This window comes from Capsella rubella, unplaced genomic scaffold, assembly GCF_000375325.1.
Source record: "Capsella rubella cultivar Monte Gargano unplaced genomic scaffold, Caprub1_0 scaffold_1, whole genome shotgun sequence".
NCBI lineage: Eukaryota > Viridiplantae > Streptophyta > Magnoliopsida > Brassicales > Brassicaceae > Capsella > Capsella rubella.
This window is the reverse complement of record NW_006238923.1, coordinates 11,852,069-11,871,062: the sequence shown is the minus strand read 5'-3', so window position 1 is coordinate 11,871,062 and position 18,994 is coordinate 11,852,069. Positions and strand designations below refer to the sequence as shown.

The 18,994-nt window shown below is 32.6% G+C and overlaps 6 protein-coding genes across 6 annotated transcripts; 2 read left to right on the top strand and 4 right to left on the bottom strand.

Annotated features, from left to right (window-relative positions):
* Positions 1 to 1,390: 1,390 nt before the first annotated feature.
* Positions 1,391 to 2,239, bottom strand: LOC111832345 (the record flags this gene model as incomplete). Its single annotated transcript, XM_023788650.1, has 1 exon — positions 1,391 to 2,239. A coding segment is annotated over one exon (849 nt), but the record flags the coding sequence as incomplete, so codon positions are not given.
* A 1,836-nt stretch (positions 2,240 to 4,075) lies between these two features.
* Positions 4,076 to 5,662, top strand: LOC17900857 (BAHD acyltransferase BIA1). Its single transcript, XM_006303521.2, has one exon. The coding sequence runs from the start codon at positions 4,105 to 4,107 to the stop codon at positions 5,419 to 5,421; it is 1,317 nt and encodes a 438-aa protein (XP_006303583.1). The 5' UTR covers positions 4,076 to 4,104; the 3' UTR covers positions 5,422 to 5,662.
* A 2,103-nt stretch (positions 5,663 to 7,765) lies between these two features.
* On the bottom strand, positions 7,766 to 8,372 carry LOC17899549 (ethylene-responsive transcription factor ERF022). Its single transcript, XM_006303740.2, has one exon. The coding sequence runs from the start codon at positions 8,370 to 8,372 to the stop codon at positions 7,812 to 7,814; it is 561 nt and encodes a 186-aa protein (XP_006303802.1). The 3' UTR covers positions 7,766 to 7,811.
* Positions 8,373 to 10,773: 2,401 nt separating this feature from the next.
* On the bottom strand, positions 10,774 to 11,322 carry LOC17897122 (ethylene-responsive transcription factor ERF022). Its single transcript, XM_006306102.1, has one exon. It carries the CDS (start codon positions 11,320 to 11,322, stop codon positions 10,774 to 10,776), a length of 549 nt encoding a protein of 182 aa, XP_006306164.1.
* A 5,592-nt stretch (positions 11,323 to 16,914) lies between these two features.
* LOC17896766 (putative F-box protein At1g32660) lies at positions 16,915 to 18,222 on the top strand. Its single transcript, XM_006306174.1, has one exon. It carries the CDS (start codon positions 16,915 to 16,917, stop codon positions 18,220 to 18,222), a length of 1,308 nt encoding a protein of 435 aa, XP_006306236.1.
* A 204-nt stretch (positions 18,223 to 18,426) lies between these two features.
* Positions 18,427 to 18,774, bottom strand: LOC17899110. Its single transcript, XM_006306107.1, has one exon. The coding sequence runs from the start codon at positions 18,772 to 18,774 to the stop codon at positions 18,427 to 18,429; it is 348 nt and encodes a 115-aa protein (XP_006306169.1).
* Between the last annotated feature and the right edge of the window lie 220 nt (positions 18,775 to 18,994).

Genomic DNA, 18,994 nt, shown 5'->3' with positions numbered 1-18,994 from the left:
ACGTAATTATTTTTTAAGATTATATCATTTTGAAAAATATGATGATATTATTAACTATGGTGTATATTTCTCCACATGTTATGCTTTGTAGAATTTGATTAGTCGCTTATTTCCTAATCTAACATAATTGTTTTTCGTTTTATTTATCCTAAAATATCATTTTTTCTAAAATATATGATATATTTTTATTAGATTTTATTTACATAAATTATAGTTTTTGAAAATATTTAAAAAATATAATTTAGATTAAATATGTTTAGATATGTTTAATTTTGAATGTAATTGACTATTTTTATGGTAACCAAATCAATATTATTTCCATAAATATAGATAGGTTTGTTTTTTTAATTTTCCTTTTTTGATAATCCTTTTAATTGTATATACTATGATCACTTTATACAAAATGCTTCCCTTTTAATAGTATAGATTCATAAATTTTATAATATATATACATATATATATATATATATATATATATTTACTTGTATGTTGGAAAAAACCTATACCAAATACTATTTTAATCTTCATTTTATCTTCCAAAAAGCATTTATTAATCAAACATAATTATAATTAAAATTCAAGATAATATCAATCCAACACTTAACTACAACAGAAAAATAAAATAAAATAATCTCAAACCCCTTTTAATGTAGGCTCCATCAGTTTTAGAGTAAGTATTGAGGTTTTTAAAAAAATTATGTGTCATTTTAGAAGTGGTTCTAGTTTTAATATACTAAAAAAACCCGCGTTATACGGAAATTCTTTGCAAACTATATTTATTTTAATATAAGTATGATTGGTAAAAATTGAAAAATTTTATAGAATTTGGCATTTTGTCTTTACTAAAATTTTTTAGTAGTTTTTATTTTACTGTTGTTTATATGCATTGATAAATACATGTTATGTGTTCTTTTTACAAAATAAATTTAAACAAGTTTATCTATTTGTAAGAATTGTAAGAACTAGAATTTAGTCCATGTCATATCAGTTAATGTGTATTATTTATTATTGAATGTACTTTTTAAATGAGGCATCAGCAGATGTCAAAAAAAAAAAAAAAAAGAGGTATCAGCTTCTAATAAGACAACAATATAAAAAAGTGAATGTACACATCTAAAGATTAGTGGCTTAGAGCATCTCCAAAGGGAGATGCTTAATTGGGGGTGTTAAACAAATTTTTAAAAATTTTAATGATTAATAAACATTTATTGAACTCTAAAATTTTTGTTGCTCCAATGGTGAACTCAATAAGAAGTTCTAAAAAGCAAAATATTTAATTTAATATTAATATAATTTATATTTTAAAATATATAAAAAACAAAATTATATTACATTACTTGAAATACAAAACATACAAAATAAAATAAAGATATTGAAATAACAACAATGTTTAGTTGAAATTTTGAGAGTTGCCAAATTTGTGCCATATGTGTTCAACCAAATCGGATTTTAATTGTTCATGTATTTTCTTATCACGAACTTGATTCCGAATGCCGATCATATTGCCTATATTTGTAGGCATGTCAGTAGAATACGTCATATCCACTTGTGAAGTTTTGCTTCCTTCTCCTTGCTGGAATATTGATACATCAAACTGAGTGTATCCATCGCGTTCGTTTTCTACTATCATATTGTGAAGTATGATACATGCTCTCATAATTTTTCCTATTTTTACCTTATCCCAAACAAGAGCTGGGTTTTTCACAATGGCAAATCGAGCTTGCAAGACTCCAAAAGCACGTTCTACATCTTTTCGAACGCCTTCTTGATATGTAGCAAATAATGATGGTTTCAGACCTTGAGGAAGACGAATCGACTGGATAAAAGTTGCCCATTTTGGATATATACCGTCTGTGAGATAGTACGCCAAATGATACTCGCGTCCGTTGACCATGTAGTTCACTTTTGGAGCTCGACCATATAATATATCATCAAAAACTGGTGAGCGATCAAGAACATTTATATCGTTTAAGGTACCTGGAGGTCCAAAAAAGGCGTGCCATATCCAAAGATCTTGTGACGCTACAGCCTCTAAAACGATTGTCGGTTTCCCTGATCCACGTGTATATTGTCCTTTCCAAGCGGTAGGGCAATTCTTCCACTCCCAATGCATACAATCGATGCTTCCTATCATACCAGGAAATCCACGTATCTCTCCAATATCGAGTAGTCGTTGAAGATCTTCTGCTGTTGGCCTTCTCAGGTACTCATCTCCAAACAAATTTATAATTGCGTCTACATTGTTCTACGAATCAGCTTTGCTCTAGCAACCCACCACATAACTTGGACCACTGCTTGCTTTGACAATCACTAAACCAAAAAAAAACAAACAAAAAATTAAAGCTTCAGAGATCAGAAAAAACAACTGTAGTACAACCAAAAGGGTCCAATGAGCAAGAAAGGGATTTTAAAAGGGAAGGAGAAAAGATTACATCTTTCATTATCCAGTGGTCGAACAACTTCTCCAATAATCTGACCAACACTTTAAAGAGACTTGAGATCATCCTCAGTTTTGTTGAATTCCTTCTTAGCTCCTCTTAAGTTCTCCCTAGCTACAACAACACAACAAAACTTTAAGTTATAATCCCAACCCATTCACGTATAACAAACCCGATTCATAAGCTAATAGCAAACACCATCGACCAAAGTGAAACAAAAAAAAATTATAACTTTACACCGTTTCACAAATCCGAACCACAAAGTCTTAAGATTTCAAGAGATATACTTTAAGCAATTGAGAGAAAACCCTAGATTCAAGTAACTCAAAACCATTCAATCTCGAAACCCTAATTTTGAGTACCTAACACAATCAATGTTTAGCTTCAGACAAAAGATGGTGATAACGGCGACCTTGAATCCGCCCTTCTCAGCTCCATAACGCCGACGAAATCAAACAACACATCAAATCACCCTTTCTGTCGCCGGCTTCACAAAAGAAGAAGAAAATGTTTTTTTTCGACAGAGAGAGATACGTTTCGATCCCTATTTTTTTCTTCCCTTCTCTCACAGTTTTCATTCAATTATAAACAGACACGTGGCTTTAGAGAGCGATACTAAAAGGCGTTAGTTTAGGGGCGCTGCTAAACATATTAACTCATTATCATTTAATTTTAATCACGTTAATTACATAAAACTCTAAACTTTTCCATAGGCATCTCCCTTTGGAGATGGTCTTAGTTAAGAATATAATTATCAAAGCAAATTCTAAAATCAACTTATAATGACTTTCAAAAACAACAACTAACATATTTTTTTGCATAAATTAATTTTGTTATGCAAATAGCTTAAGTTAACATAGGTTTATAGTTTCTGGTTTTTAAATTTTGGATTTTGGTTTTTAGATTTTAGATTTTGTATTAAAAAAGAGTAAAAAATATTTAAATGGGGAAAAATGTCTCATTTGAAAAAATATTTGGGGTTATGTTTTTGTAAAAAAACTCAAATATTTAAGAAACTCATAAAAACAGATTCCCTATTTTTGAGGAAATATACTTTCACAAAAAATCTTGATTGGGTAAAATATAAGTTTTTGAGAAACTAAAGTCAAAATTTAGTTCTAAAATCTTGAAATAATAAAAAAACTGAGAAAATATATAAATGGGAAAAAAGTCTCATTTGAAAAAAGTAAAAAACTCAAATATTTGGGGTTGATTTTGGGATTCTTAGTGAAAATAGGTGAGAAACTCATAAAATCAGATTCCCAATTTTTAAGGAAATATACTTTCACAAAAATCTTGATTGGGTAAAATATTAGTTTTTGAGAAAGTAAATTCAAAATTTAGTTCTAAAATCTGGAAATAATCAAGGCTTTAAATTATTTATTTCTTAAAAGTATACTAACATTACTAACTTATACAAACATTTATACTAAAATCTAGTTTTAAAAAAGAAAAGCACCAAATCTTTTGTCATCAAATTCCAATGAATTTAATGTTTTACCCAATCTATAGATTAAAGCACCAAATCTAGTTTTAATGTCTATAGATTGTATATACTAATTATTTAATAATAAGATTATGTAGATGTATATATAGAGATGTGACCTTCTCCTCTTGAATCAGTACACAAGCTATCACACATCCTCCTAGAAATCAGAGAACAAAGATGGAACTTAACCTAGAGGAAGTCAAAAGAGAAGTGATCAAGCCTGCTTCTGTTTCTGGTTCACCTCGCAATGACCAAATCCAACTCTCCCTTGTCGACTTCTCAAGTCCACCATCTTACGTCTCTGCGGTCTTCTTCTACAACAACACCACCAATGATCTCACCTCCCAGAAACTGAAAACATCTCTGTCCCAAACTCTTTCACGTTTCTACCCTCTTGCTGGACGCATAGATGACGGCTCCATTAGCTGCAACGACGAAGGAGCCGTCTTCACAGAGGCACGTACTGATCTACTTCTCTCTGACTTCCTCAAAACGTTAAACAATGACTCCTTCGAGAAACTCCTTCCAACAGCGGCTCAAGGAGAATCTCCCACAGCTTGGCCGTTGCTTAACGTCAGGGTCAGTTCCTTTGGGTCTGGATCAGGTGTAGCGGTCGCTGTAGGTGTCTCTCACCTCATATGCGACGCGTCTTCACTTTTCACTTTTGTCTCGGACTGGTCCGTTACAACAAAAGGGAACTCTAATGATATTACGGTGAACAGTCCTGTTTTTGCTTCGACCACTATCTACCCTCCTGCGAATGCTACATTTCAGGTCCCAAAAATGGACGCTCTTACTGGTGCCAATGAGAAGTGTGTGATCAAGAGGTTTGTCTTCGAATCATCGAAGATCTCAGAGCTTAAAAGCAAGGTCACTAGCGAAACTGTGGCTGTTCCTACACGTGTTGAAGCCATCACGGCATTGATATGGAGATGTGCCACGAAAGCCGCTTCATCAAGAGGCAAAAACGGGTCATCGATGATAACTCTAGCCATGGACTTGCGTCTTAGGACCTCTTCTGATGTTGTTTTGTCAGAAGACGCTATAGGAAACCTACTAACGTTCTTCTTTCTCAGCAAAGAACCAGAGAGCGACATGGAGATGGATCAGCTCGTGGCTCAGTTCAGAAAGGCTAAAGAAGGAGTTAATGAGATGGTCAAAGCGAGTGCAACTTCAGCCGCACTTGGCCAGAACTTGATGAGTAAGGCTTTTGAGTTCATGTTAGCGTTAAGACCAGAGACAAACTTATTAGCTGTGACTAGTTGGTGTAATAAACGTTTTTATGAAGTTGACTTTGGAATGGGTGGTCCGGTTTGGGTTGGACCTAGTACTACTAGTGTCCCTGAGAATCAGTTGTGTGTCTTGTTGATGGATGCAAAGGATGGGAAAAGTGTAGAAGCATGGATAGGCTTACCCGAACAAGACATGGCCGTGTTCATGCATGACCAAGGTTTGCTTGCTTACGCAAGTCTAAATCCGCCTATCCTCATCTAAGTGATGATCATCGACCATGGTGACATCTACGTTTGGAGCCAAGGAATAAAAATCTCATATATCCAAAAAAAAAAGAAGACAATATTGGGTGAACAAATGAGGACAATCCTTTAATTTATGTTAATTTACTTTATGGAATTTTATGATATTTTGATCTTGTTTTTAATTAAAATTATGGGTTGTCGATTTCATCTACTGTATGTACAATATTAATATATATAAGAATAAAATTTCATAGTACGAGTAAGTGAAAAAAAATTATTGAAATGTTACGGAGACATGTGTGTATAGAGCAATTAATCATCTAATATTCTTTGAAAAAAATACTAATAATAATCATCTAACATTTTTTGTTCAGGAAAACAATAATAATACTATTCAACTAAGTTCTAACATATGTTAACCTTTTTTTTTTTGGGGTCAAATACACATGTTAACATTAAATAGTACAAAGTAACTGAAGAAAATAAAAATTTTATGGAAAATATTAAAATCGCATAGAGCAAATGATAAACTATTATAATGAAAAGAGATATTGGGAGGCAACAAACAAGGTATAGAAGATGTTGAGAATTCTTGTCTATAATGACAGCCGTTGGATCAAAATTATAAGATTTAATCGACGATTGGTTTGGTTTAACAGGTATGATTTGTTTTTGGTTTAGTGTAATTAACGACACGTCATCGTTCACTATTAAAAACGATCATAAATTGTGGACGTGAAACGTTATTTAAATCAAAAGAGTATCCAATTTCGAAACAGAGAGATCTTTCGACCGTTTAGGTTCTCTTAAACCCAGAAATCGCCATGTAACAACCCATCCCGGTGGGAACCCCTACCATATGGCACACCCCGCCATATGGTAGCTACAAGCGCTGCAGCGCATCGACCCTAACCTCTTTCCTGTGGGCCCCCAAACTGCGCAGCCCACTGCTCGCAGCCTCCTGGCCCACCAGGTAGGTTATTGGTGCGCCTGGCGTTCCTCGAACCCAGGTCCTCACCCTTTAACAACCTTCCCACCTGACAAGTTGTTACCAATTGACCTGCAGATCAGTTGGTAACAGCTTGTCCTGTGGGAAGGTTGTTAAAGGGTGAGGACCTGGGTTCGAGGAACGCCAGGCGCACCAATAACCTACCTAGTGGGCCAGGAGGCTGCGAGCAAGTGGGCTGCGCAGTTTGGGCCCATAGGAGAGAGGTTAGGGTCGATGCGCTGCAGCGCTGTAAGGATGCCATGTGATGGGGTGTGTCACATGGCGGAGTGTTCCCACGGGGCAAGGTGTTACACGCCACCACCGACTTAAAGGATTCAGAAATCAATGTTGTAATTGGTTATTAATTATTGACAAGAATTTTTTAATAGTTCATTAGTTTTCAAATTTTATTTTCTATACGAATTGTAGAGAAGAATAATATTTATATAAGAAAGATAAATGTGAAGTTAAGATATTATATTATTTTAAGTTTTACGAAATCAATTGAAAAAACTAATTTTGCTAAAGATGAGTGAGTATATTAAGTATTAAATACAATACACATTCTTTTTGTATCACCATCTAAGAATCGATATCGTATAAATTGATATCATTGAGACAAGACACTTAATATTTGTCGTTATCAATGATTTACCTAGAACCTTTAATAAAATAAAAAGTCGGTTAATAAAAATATACAAAAGCTTTGAAGATAAAATTAAGGATAAGAAAAGTGTTAGCTGAAGCTGAAATGTCAATACCATTGTGAGGTCCAAAAAAGATTCTGGGTGGCAATATTGGAATCGTCTCTTCTGCCCCCACACGGAGTGTACTATGATACCAACGCAATTACGACTTTTTTTTTTTTTTTTTTTTTATCAAAAACGAGTTTTTTTTTCCTAGTCATCACTACTTACTGGATTCTCCAAATTTTTGGTTTTCCAAAATGTGTGCAATACAGTCAATTCAAAGCTTTTCAATTAGGATCTATCCAAAAATTAATTTACCAACAAACAAAAAAAACTGATCATATGTGCTAATTTAAAACTTTTATAGTACTTTTGACTGAAACAGTTGTTGCTAAACAAGAACTCATACTAAGTTGAGAGAATATGAGTTGAGAAAAAAGTATTTTTTAGGTGGTTTGTAATATTTTATGGATTATATGTTATCTAGTGGTTTTTCTTATTAATATTATAAAAGATAACAATTATTTTATACTTCTTTTCTTAATTGATATGAAAAATCAATCATATCTCTTCGTCGACAAAAGATTAACAAATGAATACAATAAAAACATTCTGGTAGAAATTTTATTATATCTCATTAATTAAATATGGTTAATCAGTAAAAAATCTTAAATGGTTGGTAACATTGTAACAACATAAATAAAATGAAATGTTTAAGCAGATGCAATATCAACTAGAGTTCCATATAGACTGAAGTTGCTGCATTTCAAAATACTCATCCTTGTCGTACTGACCAAAAAAACGTCCGTACAACTCTTCGTAATCAGTCACTTCCAAGACGTCTTGCATCCATCCCATCCTCGGCGAGTCTAATGGGAACTCGTTAATAGCTTGAATCTGATCCGGAGACAATCCGACCCGAGGAAGTCCATGACCCGACTCGAGAGATGGTTCAGTACTAGACCTACCAGGTGGTTTAAACATAAGTGCTGCCTCTTGAGCAGCCGCTTGAACATGCTCGGGACTTGAGCTCTCCGGCTGAGGGAAACTGTAGGCCAGCTCCGGGAAGTTGAGATTGGTTCCATGACCTTTGAGGTGAAGAGCCGCAACGTCGTAGGCCGCTGCGGCCATTTCGGCTGTCTCGTAGCTCCCGAGCCAAATTCGGGTTTTCGTACCGGGTTCCCGGATCTCCGACACCCATTTGCCCCATTTCCTCCGACGGACGCCTCGGTAAGACACTTGGTCAACAGAGAAGATGTGCTCTTGTTGACCAATATAGTTGTTTTCCATATAGTAATCAAAGGTTGTTTAGTAATGTGTGTGTTTGAGAGTGTATATTGAAATGTGCTAATTAGTTTAGAAGGTTGAGTTATAGATTCTGTGGTTAAGTGAAATTGTATATATAGAAGAAAAAAAAGAGAGACAATAAATGATAGAATATAATTTGTGGGAAGCTTGTTTGGTTTCAGGTGAAGTGAGCTTCCCACGTAGTTACGTGTGAAGTGGGAAAATGCTGTCATGCATGCATGGGTCTCTATTTTTACATGGACTTTTGATTTTGATGGATATTGTATAAATTAGCAAGGCTGTCTTTAAGCGTGTACAAATAGTGTGTATTATAAAATAAATCTGATTTTTTAAATTATTTATCGTAGAAGAAAATTTTGAAAAATTTTATATGATTTGGGCTTTATTTAACACATCAGTTTTTTTTTTTTAATGTGTACATGGCTTCGAAATAAATTTATATGGCCTTTATAAATAAATTCCATATTCAATATAATCCGGTTTTTATTTAACTAAACCGAATATAAAAATATTACAAAAATAAAATTGAATATTGATTAGTATAATAATGTTGTAGATAGTTTAACTTGCTTAGTATAATTATATTATAGATATTTCGACGAAAAAGGTAAATTTCATATTGAGAAAGAAAAAAAACTCATAAGGATGAATAATCTGATATTTTTGCCGGCAGATATAATTATTATTATTTTTTTTGTCAACGATATGATTAATTACTTTTGTTTCAGGTAATATATTGAGTTTTGATGTGTGAACTTCTAAGACCAAATGAAATTTAGTTTGATGCTATAAATATAAAAAGTCAAAATGTAGAAAAATAAAACCACGAACGAGTCTTGACAGCAAATGTAAACTACTCATATGTACACTAATCACATATTAAAGAATTATGACATATTATAAACTACTCATTGACCAGACAAAAGAAATTAAGAGAGTGTATTTTTTCATAACGAAGGTGCGGAGAAGGCCATTAAAATAAATCAACTAAAATAATAAAGCCAGACAATTATCACAAATACTCTGCATCCAAATAATTTATAGTAAAACCTCGTGCGTCGAAAACATATATGGTTGGGTGACGTGGCTGCATAATGGTCACCACCGTCACGAACCACCTACACCGTATCGTAATCCGTACGGACCAGAGCCGGTGGTCAAAAAGGTTTAAGGTCTCAGTCTAAACCACCTTTTTGGATTTGTACTATTGAAATCTCTCCACAACATCATCATAATCTCGATAGACCCTACATGTGACTTCAACAAAGTGTTAACAAATTATTGCTTTACATTCTATTCTTTTGAACTCTTCACATTTTCTTTTTGTTCAAGAACTCATGAGTGTACTTCGACACTATTTGAAAAAGAGAATTAAGATTAAAGTTATTAGTAGAATTAACCTATAAAAATATAAGTCAAGCTAGATGATATGAGAGTAACATCAAAATACAAATAAGGTGACACAATTTGTGCTAGTGTTTAAGAATTCTTCACATGATTAATCACTTATATCTAACATCGTATTATTCATTAATTATGGTTTATGGAAGACACGTGCGTGAAAGGGACCAATCGGTCCAAACCCTTTGACAGGCAAGGTAGGAGACACGGTATACTTTGTATTGTGATATTGTCTGTCTCTTGAGATGTCGACGATAATTAATTCGACCTCTTTTGCCATGTCGACGAATACTTATTCTAATCAAAATCTTGAACAAAAAAAAATAATTCTAATCAAAATATATAATCTCTATCAAAGTTACATTGCCATGTCGACTAGAAAAACATTTCTGATAAAAATATATATACAATCGTTTATCACATAGTTACATAATCATTTGATATTATATATGATTTGGGGAATTTATACAATATATGTCCTTTTGAAAAAAAAAAATACAATATATGTCTATGTGTATTCGGAAAAATTTGGAAACTTACGTCGCAAATATTTAACCCAATATAACTCGTACACTCGTTAGTCTTAAATTATTTTGTAACTATAATTTCGAGAGAGAGTTTTAGCTCAGTTTTCATGTTGTCATAATGCGATTCGTTTCCTTCTTTGTTTTGTTTCCCCCCCAAAATTGTAAATATTTCATTAAAAGTGAGAAAAAGGTTTACAATCGATAATATGATCATCTCTTATTATAAACCTACAGAATTGGTGTTATGACCAAAAAAAAAACATAGATAGAAGCATAATCTATAACTATATTTTAGTTCATCCACTCAATCAAAGTGGTGAAGCTAAATGAGTTAGATGAAAAAATGACTATATGACTCATTTTGATAGTTGTTTCCCCAAATTAATGAAGACTCGAATACCAAAAATGGTTGGTGACACAAAAAGAATCGAATCTTATAAGTAATAAAGATTCGATTACATAAAATCCCATATGGACTGTTGCTGCTGGATTTCATAAAAGTCATCCCTATCGTATTGACCAAAGTACTGTCCGTACAACTCTTCATAATCATTAACTTCCAAATCCTGCATCCATCCCAACCTCGGCGAGTCCAATGGAAACTCATTAATAGCTTGAATCTCATCCGGAGACAATCCAACACGAGAAAGTCCTTGACCCGACTCTTGAGTTGGTTCATTAGACGACCCACCCGGTAATTTAAACATTAGTGCTGCCTCCTGAGCAGCAGCTTGAACATGCTTGGAACTAGAGCTAGCCGGTTGAGGAAAACTGTCGGCCAGCTCAGGGAAGTTGAGATGAGTCTCACTTCCTCGGAGATAAAGAGCTGCAGAATCATAGGCCGCTGCGGCCATCTCAGCTGTCTCGTAGCTCCCGAGCCAAATCCTAGTTTTCTTACCGGGTTCCCGGATCTCCGACACCCATTTGCCCCATTTCCTCCGACGAACGCCTCTATAAGACACTTGGTCACTGTTCTCTCGTTGACTAACGTAACTGTTTTCCATATAATAATGCAAGGTTGTTTAGTAATGTGTGTGTGTGTGTGTGTTTGGTAGTGATATATTGAAATGTGCTAATGAGTTTAGAAGTTTGAGTTAAGTGAAACTGTATATATATATATAGTTATAGGTGAAGAGAGCTTCCCACGTAGGTTACGTGTGAAGTGGAAATATGCTGGCATGCATGCATGGGTCTTTCTATTTCAACATGGACTTAATTTGATGGATACTGTATAAAAGCTAGCAAGGCTGTCTTTGTGTACAAATAGTGTGTATTTGAAGTAAATCCTGATTTTTAAACTTTTTATTTTCCAAAAGAAATTTTCGAGTAATCGATTGGGCTTCTTATTTCTTTTTCCACTTGATGAGTTGCCATGATAATTACTAATATATATATATTTGAGAGAAATAAACATTAATGTTTCTTAATCGACGATTAATAATAATTAAATATCGTTGCTGGCAGATATGATTATGGATTAATTGTCTATTTAAGTTAATCTAATATATTGTGTTTCGTTGTGTGAACTTGTATGACCAAATGAAATGAAAAATTTACTTAATTATATATGTATTGGTTAGAACTTTAGGCTCTCGCGAATTTAGTTGATATCCCATGAAATAGCATTGAAAGACTTTTGTACCAAAATCCATATATGTCATAACTCAAGAGTCAAAATGTAGAAAATAGCTCGAGTGACAGCAAATGTGATAATAACATTTATTTTAAAGAATATTAAATATGTAACTACCGATAGACTATAAAATTGACCAAACAAAAAATAGAGAGTGATGTTAATAACGAAGGTACGGAGAACTATATAAATAAACCAAAATATGATTCAATAAAATAGAACTACTAAAGACAGATCGATGACTATATGTCATCTTTTTAGAAAAACCTAATGTGAAAAAAGAAAAAAAACTTTAATAAAAAGAGAAGATATGGCCGTGTGTGTGACGTGGTTACAAAATGGTCACCACCGCTACTAATCACTACACTGTATCGCAGTCCGTATGGACCATCCGACGGTAAATATAAGAGTTTTGTGCGAATAAATTCTCTAGTCATTTTTTACAATTTTACCATCTAAATTTTAAAAAATGCAAGTCAATCATACAAAGTTAAAATAAATACGCAGTATAACCTTTTCCTGCTATTATTATATTAGTAAAATTTTTAGAAATAATATATCAAATCGAAACCATCGTAATTAGAAATTCAAATATATTTTTAGAATTTTCAAAAATAAATGTACGTAGCCGTATAGTTGTTTAGAAAAATAAATTTATCTAGAATACAGTCTATATTGCGATTATTCTTGACTTAATATGATTATTTTACCAAATGCTAATATCTCAATTGGTAAAGATCTCTAGCAAAAGTTTAGAGGTCGCCGGTTCGAGTAGCGCTTGGGACGAGACCATATAACATGCTTTGATTTCGGGCCTATGGGATGTATGGGCTTCGGCATAGAACCTCTTTGATTATTCAAAAAAAAAATGATTATTTTGTATTTTTGGGTATAAAAGGTAAATTTGCAAAATTGGCAACTTGGTTTATTTGCACAAAATCCTAAATATAAAAGTCATGACCGGTCTCAATCTAACCACCCTTTCAGTATTATTGGTTCTCCACAAGTTGCTATTCTCTACAAGACCCTACATGTGACTTCAACCATGTATAACAAAATCTTCCTTTCCATTCTATTCTTTTGAACTCACATGTTCCTTTGTTCAAGAACTCATGAGTGTGTGTGTACACTACAAAACAAAGTTAAACCATAGTGATTTAAGTTAATTTGTTATAAGTGAAAAAATAAATATAAATTTACATCAATTATATTAATTTATGTTATAATTGTCTAATTTAAACTTTAATAGTTTGTCACGTGTAAGTGTCCGTGAGCTTTAGTCTTAACAAGAGACCAATGACATATACATGAAAGAAAGCAATATTTTATAAAGCTTGTCGAGTTCACACGTACGTAGAGGGTCCGTCGAGAAGCAAAATATACCGATATCATGGGCGGCTAGGCTAGACTACGACCGAAGACCTTTTTGACCACCGTGATGGTACGTACGGATTGCGATACGGTTGTGTTAGACTTAGTGGTGGTGGTGACCATTATGCAGCCACGTCACGCAACCATTTGTTACTTCTTCTTTTTGAGGGAACTCGACATACTATAATTCAATAAGTTTATTGGAATGATAGAGCATCTTCTCTGGTTAAATAGTATTTTAGTGTGTCTATATATGGTTTTCTCTGTACATTCGTTATGAACAATGTAATTTTAATCTGGTCAAAGTACTCTTTATTTACATATGCTGTCAAGACTAGAGTTTTTTTTTCCTTACATTGTGACTCTTGAGATATATGGGCATATATGGACTTTGGTTCAATAATAGTCAAATTCATGTTATCATCTAGATTTGAGAGCCTAAAATACTAAGCAACACATATAAAGGCTTTAGTACTGTGCCTAAGCTCATAAGGACTGAACTTTTATTTTCATTTCTTCTTACTACTTAATTCCAACAAAACACAGTATATTAGCTCACATTGTCTTTTATAAGACAATAAATCTTTATAATCGTATATGCCTGCCGACAATGATATTAAATTGTTGATCTCTATGATTATGAAACAGTTTTTGAGTTATCTAAAAACACATTGTTTCTAGTACACTCTTATCGCTAATATCGTATTTGTACAATGAATTATTATCCATCAATTCTGATTTATGGGAGGCACGTGCGGGAAAGGTTTGTCTCTGTCTCCAACTATTGTAATGTTGAATATATAATCTTCTATAATAGCTACATCATCTTTCGATATTTATATATAATTTTGGGGATTTTATTGGGAAAATTTCGATAACTTATGTCGCTAATATTTGACTCAATATAACTCATACACTTGTTAGTCTTAAATTATTTTCTAACTATAGTTTCGAGAGCGAGTTTTAGCTCAGTTTTCAATGTAGTCATAATGGGATTCATGTTGTCTTAAAATAGATATAGTTTTTTTTTTTAAATTACTTTTTAAAAATGTATAAAATCAACCGGCAAACGATTCCCGAGAGTGTCCTAGTCAAATGACTTCCCTTCTAAAAATTGTAATCTGAGTGTTGCATTTGGTTCCTCGTTGATCTGCTCATCATCGCAAGCTCTGTAAATGTATGTATACAGAAAAATAATTAAATCAAGCATATTCGGTGTACTCTGAACCTTAGGTGTTACAAGCCTTACCAACAACATTTAAAACGCTTAATATAGTTGAAAAAATGTGAACAAATCATTCCCAATCTATGAAACAATATATAGATGAAAATGTCAAAAACACTTGATTAACTCTGCCTCGTCATTAAAAAGCGTGTTCTAAGATTGTTGTAGTCACACAAAATCCAGATTTTTGTAGTTTATACATTCAGAATTAACAGTAAGAGAATCTGTTTTTAATTACATTAATTTTTGTTTATTTAAATTTCATATTTGAATTACATTCATGTAAGTTTTATTCTGTATATCCTAATTTTTGTGGACTTTAGTTTAGATATTCGTATTTACATTCTTTTGTTGAACCTATTTAAGTTATCAGGTACATTTTTTATTTTAATTAACTTAGTTTCCATTTATTCACAAAGATTCATAATAATCTCTTCAGATTTTGTTTTCTTAAATTAGTTTTGAAGAAAAATGTAAAATATGTTTGATAATTATGAATTATTTGATTTTGTGGACATAAATTTCTAGCTACCAAAAATACATTATCTATATGTTTAATTTTTTATCTTAAATTAACAGGGTATATAATATTAAAAATCATCTAAATGGAATGAAGAATATGGAAGTGGACGGATTATAAAGTTGGTCTAGTAAAATAAGAAATTTTATTGCACGGATTATAAACATTTCTAAATTTTTGTGGTGGATGAGTTTTTATATATTATTAATTAAAAGATCATATGATCTGAGTGTAATACGCGAATGTCAACTTCATAGAGCTTTTATTGGATTTTTAAAATTAAATTAATGAATAAAAAATTATGGAAAAATGAATTCACTCAATTTGTTATATGTTAGTTATATAATATTGCATAATTTACTATATTATATTAAACTCACGCAACGCATGAGACTTTAACTAGTTTATAATACAAATAAATACTATTAAACTTGTGTCCTTGTTTTTCACTTTAAATGTCACTTTAAGCCTTAGAGTTGTGTTATAAAAAGATCTTTATATCAATATTTGTATTTTATAACATGATTTTACAGTATAAGACTATTATTCAGTATCACTTAGAACATAATCAATTCCAAACGTAAATTGTTTGCACTAACAAGCAAAAATATTTAACTACAAATTCAATGTTCTTCAATATAATGCACATATTAATAAAAGACATAGTCAATCTTCTCCTTTACCACTTTTAGACATTGGTCAAATATAATGTTTCCAGATAAAAACAAGTAAAGTCTAGAATAATAAGAGAATACAAGCATACCACCAAGTTTTACGGACAACAATTGTTCATTATTTAATCATACCAAAAAAAAATGTTCATTATTTAAAGGAGAATGTGTATGTTTTTTGATTCTACACTTTCAAGGATGGGGAGAATTTGCCGGATTCCCTTAACCAAGATCTTCTGGGTCAAACATCTCCTTTGGGGTATAGCAGTGTCAATAATCTCTTCATTTGTGGGAAGCTCAAAGTTTACTCTATCATGGGACCATACCACTAAATATCATTTATCAAAAAGCACGAGTTAAATTAAACTAATTACAAATAAATATATAAATAAATAAAATAAAAGTATACTGTATATCTGTTACATTGAATTCTAATTATTTATATTTTCTTACTATTTTATGATCTTTGTTTTTTTCCAGCGTGTAGTACAATCTTATTTTATGATCTTTGTTTTTTCTCTGCTAAGTAAAACAATTGTTGATTTAACCATGAAATGGTACCAAAATTAAATAAGATTCAAATAGTAATATAGAAAGACCTTCAACCGTCTACAAATACAAACTCATTTCATTATTAAAATTATAAGTAAAACAAAAAAAAAAAAAAACCTATAAAATCCAAATAAACAAATTTCACAACATAAAAAATAAATTAAATAATGGACCGTGGTTTATCACGGGATAAAACCTAGTTATTTTATGTTCTCTTACTATTTTATGATCTTTGTTTTTTCCCCCCTAAGTAAAATTATTATTAACAACTACTTGTATTATCTATCTGTTTACATTCTAATAAAAGTTTTAGTTGTTAATTAAAAAGAAAAAAAAAAAGATTACACACATTACACATGATATCACGAATATTTTATTTCTTTTTGTTTTTAGATTAGTTTCTTAATTATTAGTTTTTGTTTTGTTATATTTGCAAATTTCCCAAAAATTCTTCCGTTTTTGTTTTTCTTACGGAGATATTTTTCCTTATAAAAGTGCCATATATATAGAATTGTTTTAAGCATAAGAGCGAGGATGAAAAAAAATAAAAAAGAAACCTAAAAACAAGATTAAAGAAACCTTAAACGAACGGTTCAATCTCAGCAGGTTTGATCAGAAGCTGCCATGAAATACAAGGACAATGAGAATGAGAAGGATAGATTCTGTAGCAGCCGAAGTAAGTTAGATCCGACCCCTCTTGATCTAAAGAAGGCTACCAAACGCAAGGAGCTAGATAACGATGAGGACAATGATAAGAAAGACACAAACCTAAGTAAGTTAGATTCGCTCCCTCTTGATCTAAAGTCAGCTATACTTACTAGAATACCTGCCAAGTCTCTTATAAAGCTGCGTTGCGTGTCAAAGACTTGGTCTTCCATCGTCCGAAGCAGAGGACTCATTGATTCCTTCTTCTCTATGTCCTCGAAGCAATCGCGGTTTATAGTCGCTTTGTGTAACGGTGTATACGGCAACCCTGAGGAGAGGCTTATCTTCTTCTTCTCGTTTTCACACGACGAGGGAGAGGATCAGTCTTCTTCTTTGGTACCAAATCTTGAGATGGTTCTTCCTTCTTTGAGCTTTAGTTATCACTCAGGTTCTTGCACTTCTTTACATGGCATTCTCGCGGTTGAAGCTGACTATAGGTTGACGATTTGTAACCCTAGCACCGAGCAAGCCATAAAGTTGCCCAAGGCCAGTACTTTTGTGGGATACGATCCCATTGATGATCAATACAAAGCGTTATCTATGGATACTAGAACTAGGGATGATCCTAGTGGTTATCTAGAGCACAAAGTGTTAACATTGGGAGGTGGTCAAGGATGGAGAACCATTGACGATACCCCTTTTTATAGGGAGATACTATCGAGTGTATGCATCAATGGGTTTCTTTACTATGGTACTTATTGCTTAACCCAAATGTATGATCAAGTTATGGTGTGTTTCGATGTTAGATCTGAGAAGCTAAGTTTTATCACTACACCTAAAGATGTTTTGCAATGGGGAAAGCAATCAATATTCATAGAATACAAAGGGAAGCTAGCTTCCATTGTGAGATTCCCTCATGGAGCTTTCCGTAGTTTTGATTTATGGATACTTGAAGATGTCCAGAGACATGAATGGTCAAAACGAACATGTGTGATTCCCATCTCTGTGTGGGATGATGTTGAGCCTGGTCGGATGTCTTTCCCCGGTACAAACAAGGCTGGTGAGATCATTATGGCTCCTAGTTTGTTGTCATGCATTGTTCGACCTTTCTATATTTTCTACTACAATGTTGAAACTAGAAACATAAGAAGAGTTAGGCTCCTAGGAATTGGAGATGATAAAGAGTTTAGGCGTTGTTACGGACTCGGGAAAAACACCGATTGTTTTGTCAATATCGCACATCAACACGTAGAGAGTATTTCCTTTTTTAAGGATCCTATAATATAAACAACTCTGTAATGTAAGAGAGCATAGACAACTCTGTAATGGCATTGTTTTCCTTTTTCTATGCTTATGAGATATAAAATTAAATTATTATTTTTAAAGATTTTCTCTTTCATTTATTTTTTTGTTAAGGTAAAAGATTGTATATTTGGGATCATGTCAATGTTACAACATGAAATTGTCAAAATAATTTAAGCTGTCTATAATTTAGGCAGTTTTAGAGATTGCGACACAATGACTCCACAAATCGTTGCTTTTCTTCAAATATTGTGATTCACGGGCAATTAAAGCTGGTCTGTCAGCAATATATTTAATTAGAGTATCGTGACACACTTTTCCTTCTTGGACAAGATCGTGGCAACAAGAGTCAGGGAAGGTTGCATTTCCAAAAACAACTGCGACTATATCCAAAGCACACTTTGGAGTGATTTTAACAAGACAAGTATCCCATAACGATTTTGCTTCAGAGTCTTCGACTGAAAACGCAGGAACAAAGGCACAACCCAGAGCTACAATAATAAATATCATTGTAATCTTGGAGTTAAATTTAGCCATAACTGCTTATTTTTATATTTATTGACTTATACTACTTTTACGAAAAGAATGTAATGAAGAATAGTTTGTATTTGATATTTTAGACACAAAGCATCGTAAGCTTTGTATAAATAATTCAAAATCCAACGTAACCGTAAAAACTTATTACATATTAATTTAATTTATGTTATGTTATGCTTCAACATATGCTCAAGATAGAAATAAGTTTACACCTAGAGCT

Coding starts and splice junctions, on each gene's coding strand:
- LOC17900857 (XM_006303521.2), top strand. CDS start 4,105: ATGGAACTTAACCTAGAGGAAGTCAAAAGAGAAGTGATCAAGCCTGCT.
- LOC17899110 (XM_006306107.1), bottom strand. CDS start 18,774: ATGGCTAAATTTAACTCCAAGATTACAATGATATTTATTATTGTAGCT.
- LOC17899549 (XM_006303740.2), bottom strand. CDS start 8,372: ATGGAAAACAACTATATTGGTCAACAAGAGCACATCTTCTCTGTTGAC.
- LOC17896766 (XM_006306174.1), top strand. CDS start 16,915: ATGAAATACAAGGACAATGAGAATGAGAAGGATAGATTCTGTAGCAGC.
- LOC17897122 (XM_006306102.1), bottom strand. CDS start 11,322: ATGGAAAACAGTTACGTTAGTCAACGAGAGAACAGTGACCAAGTGTCT.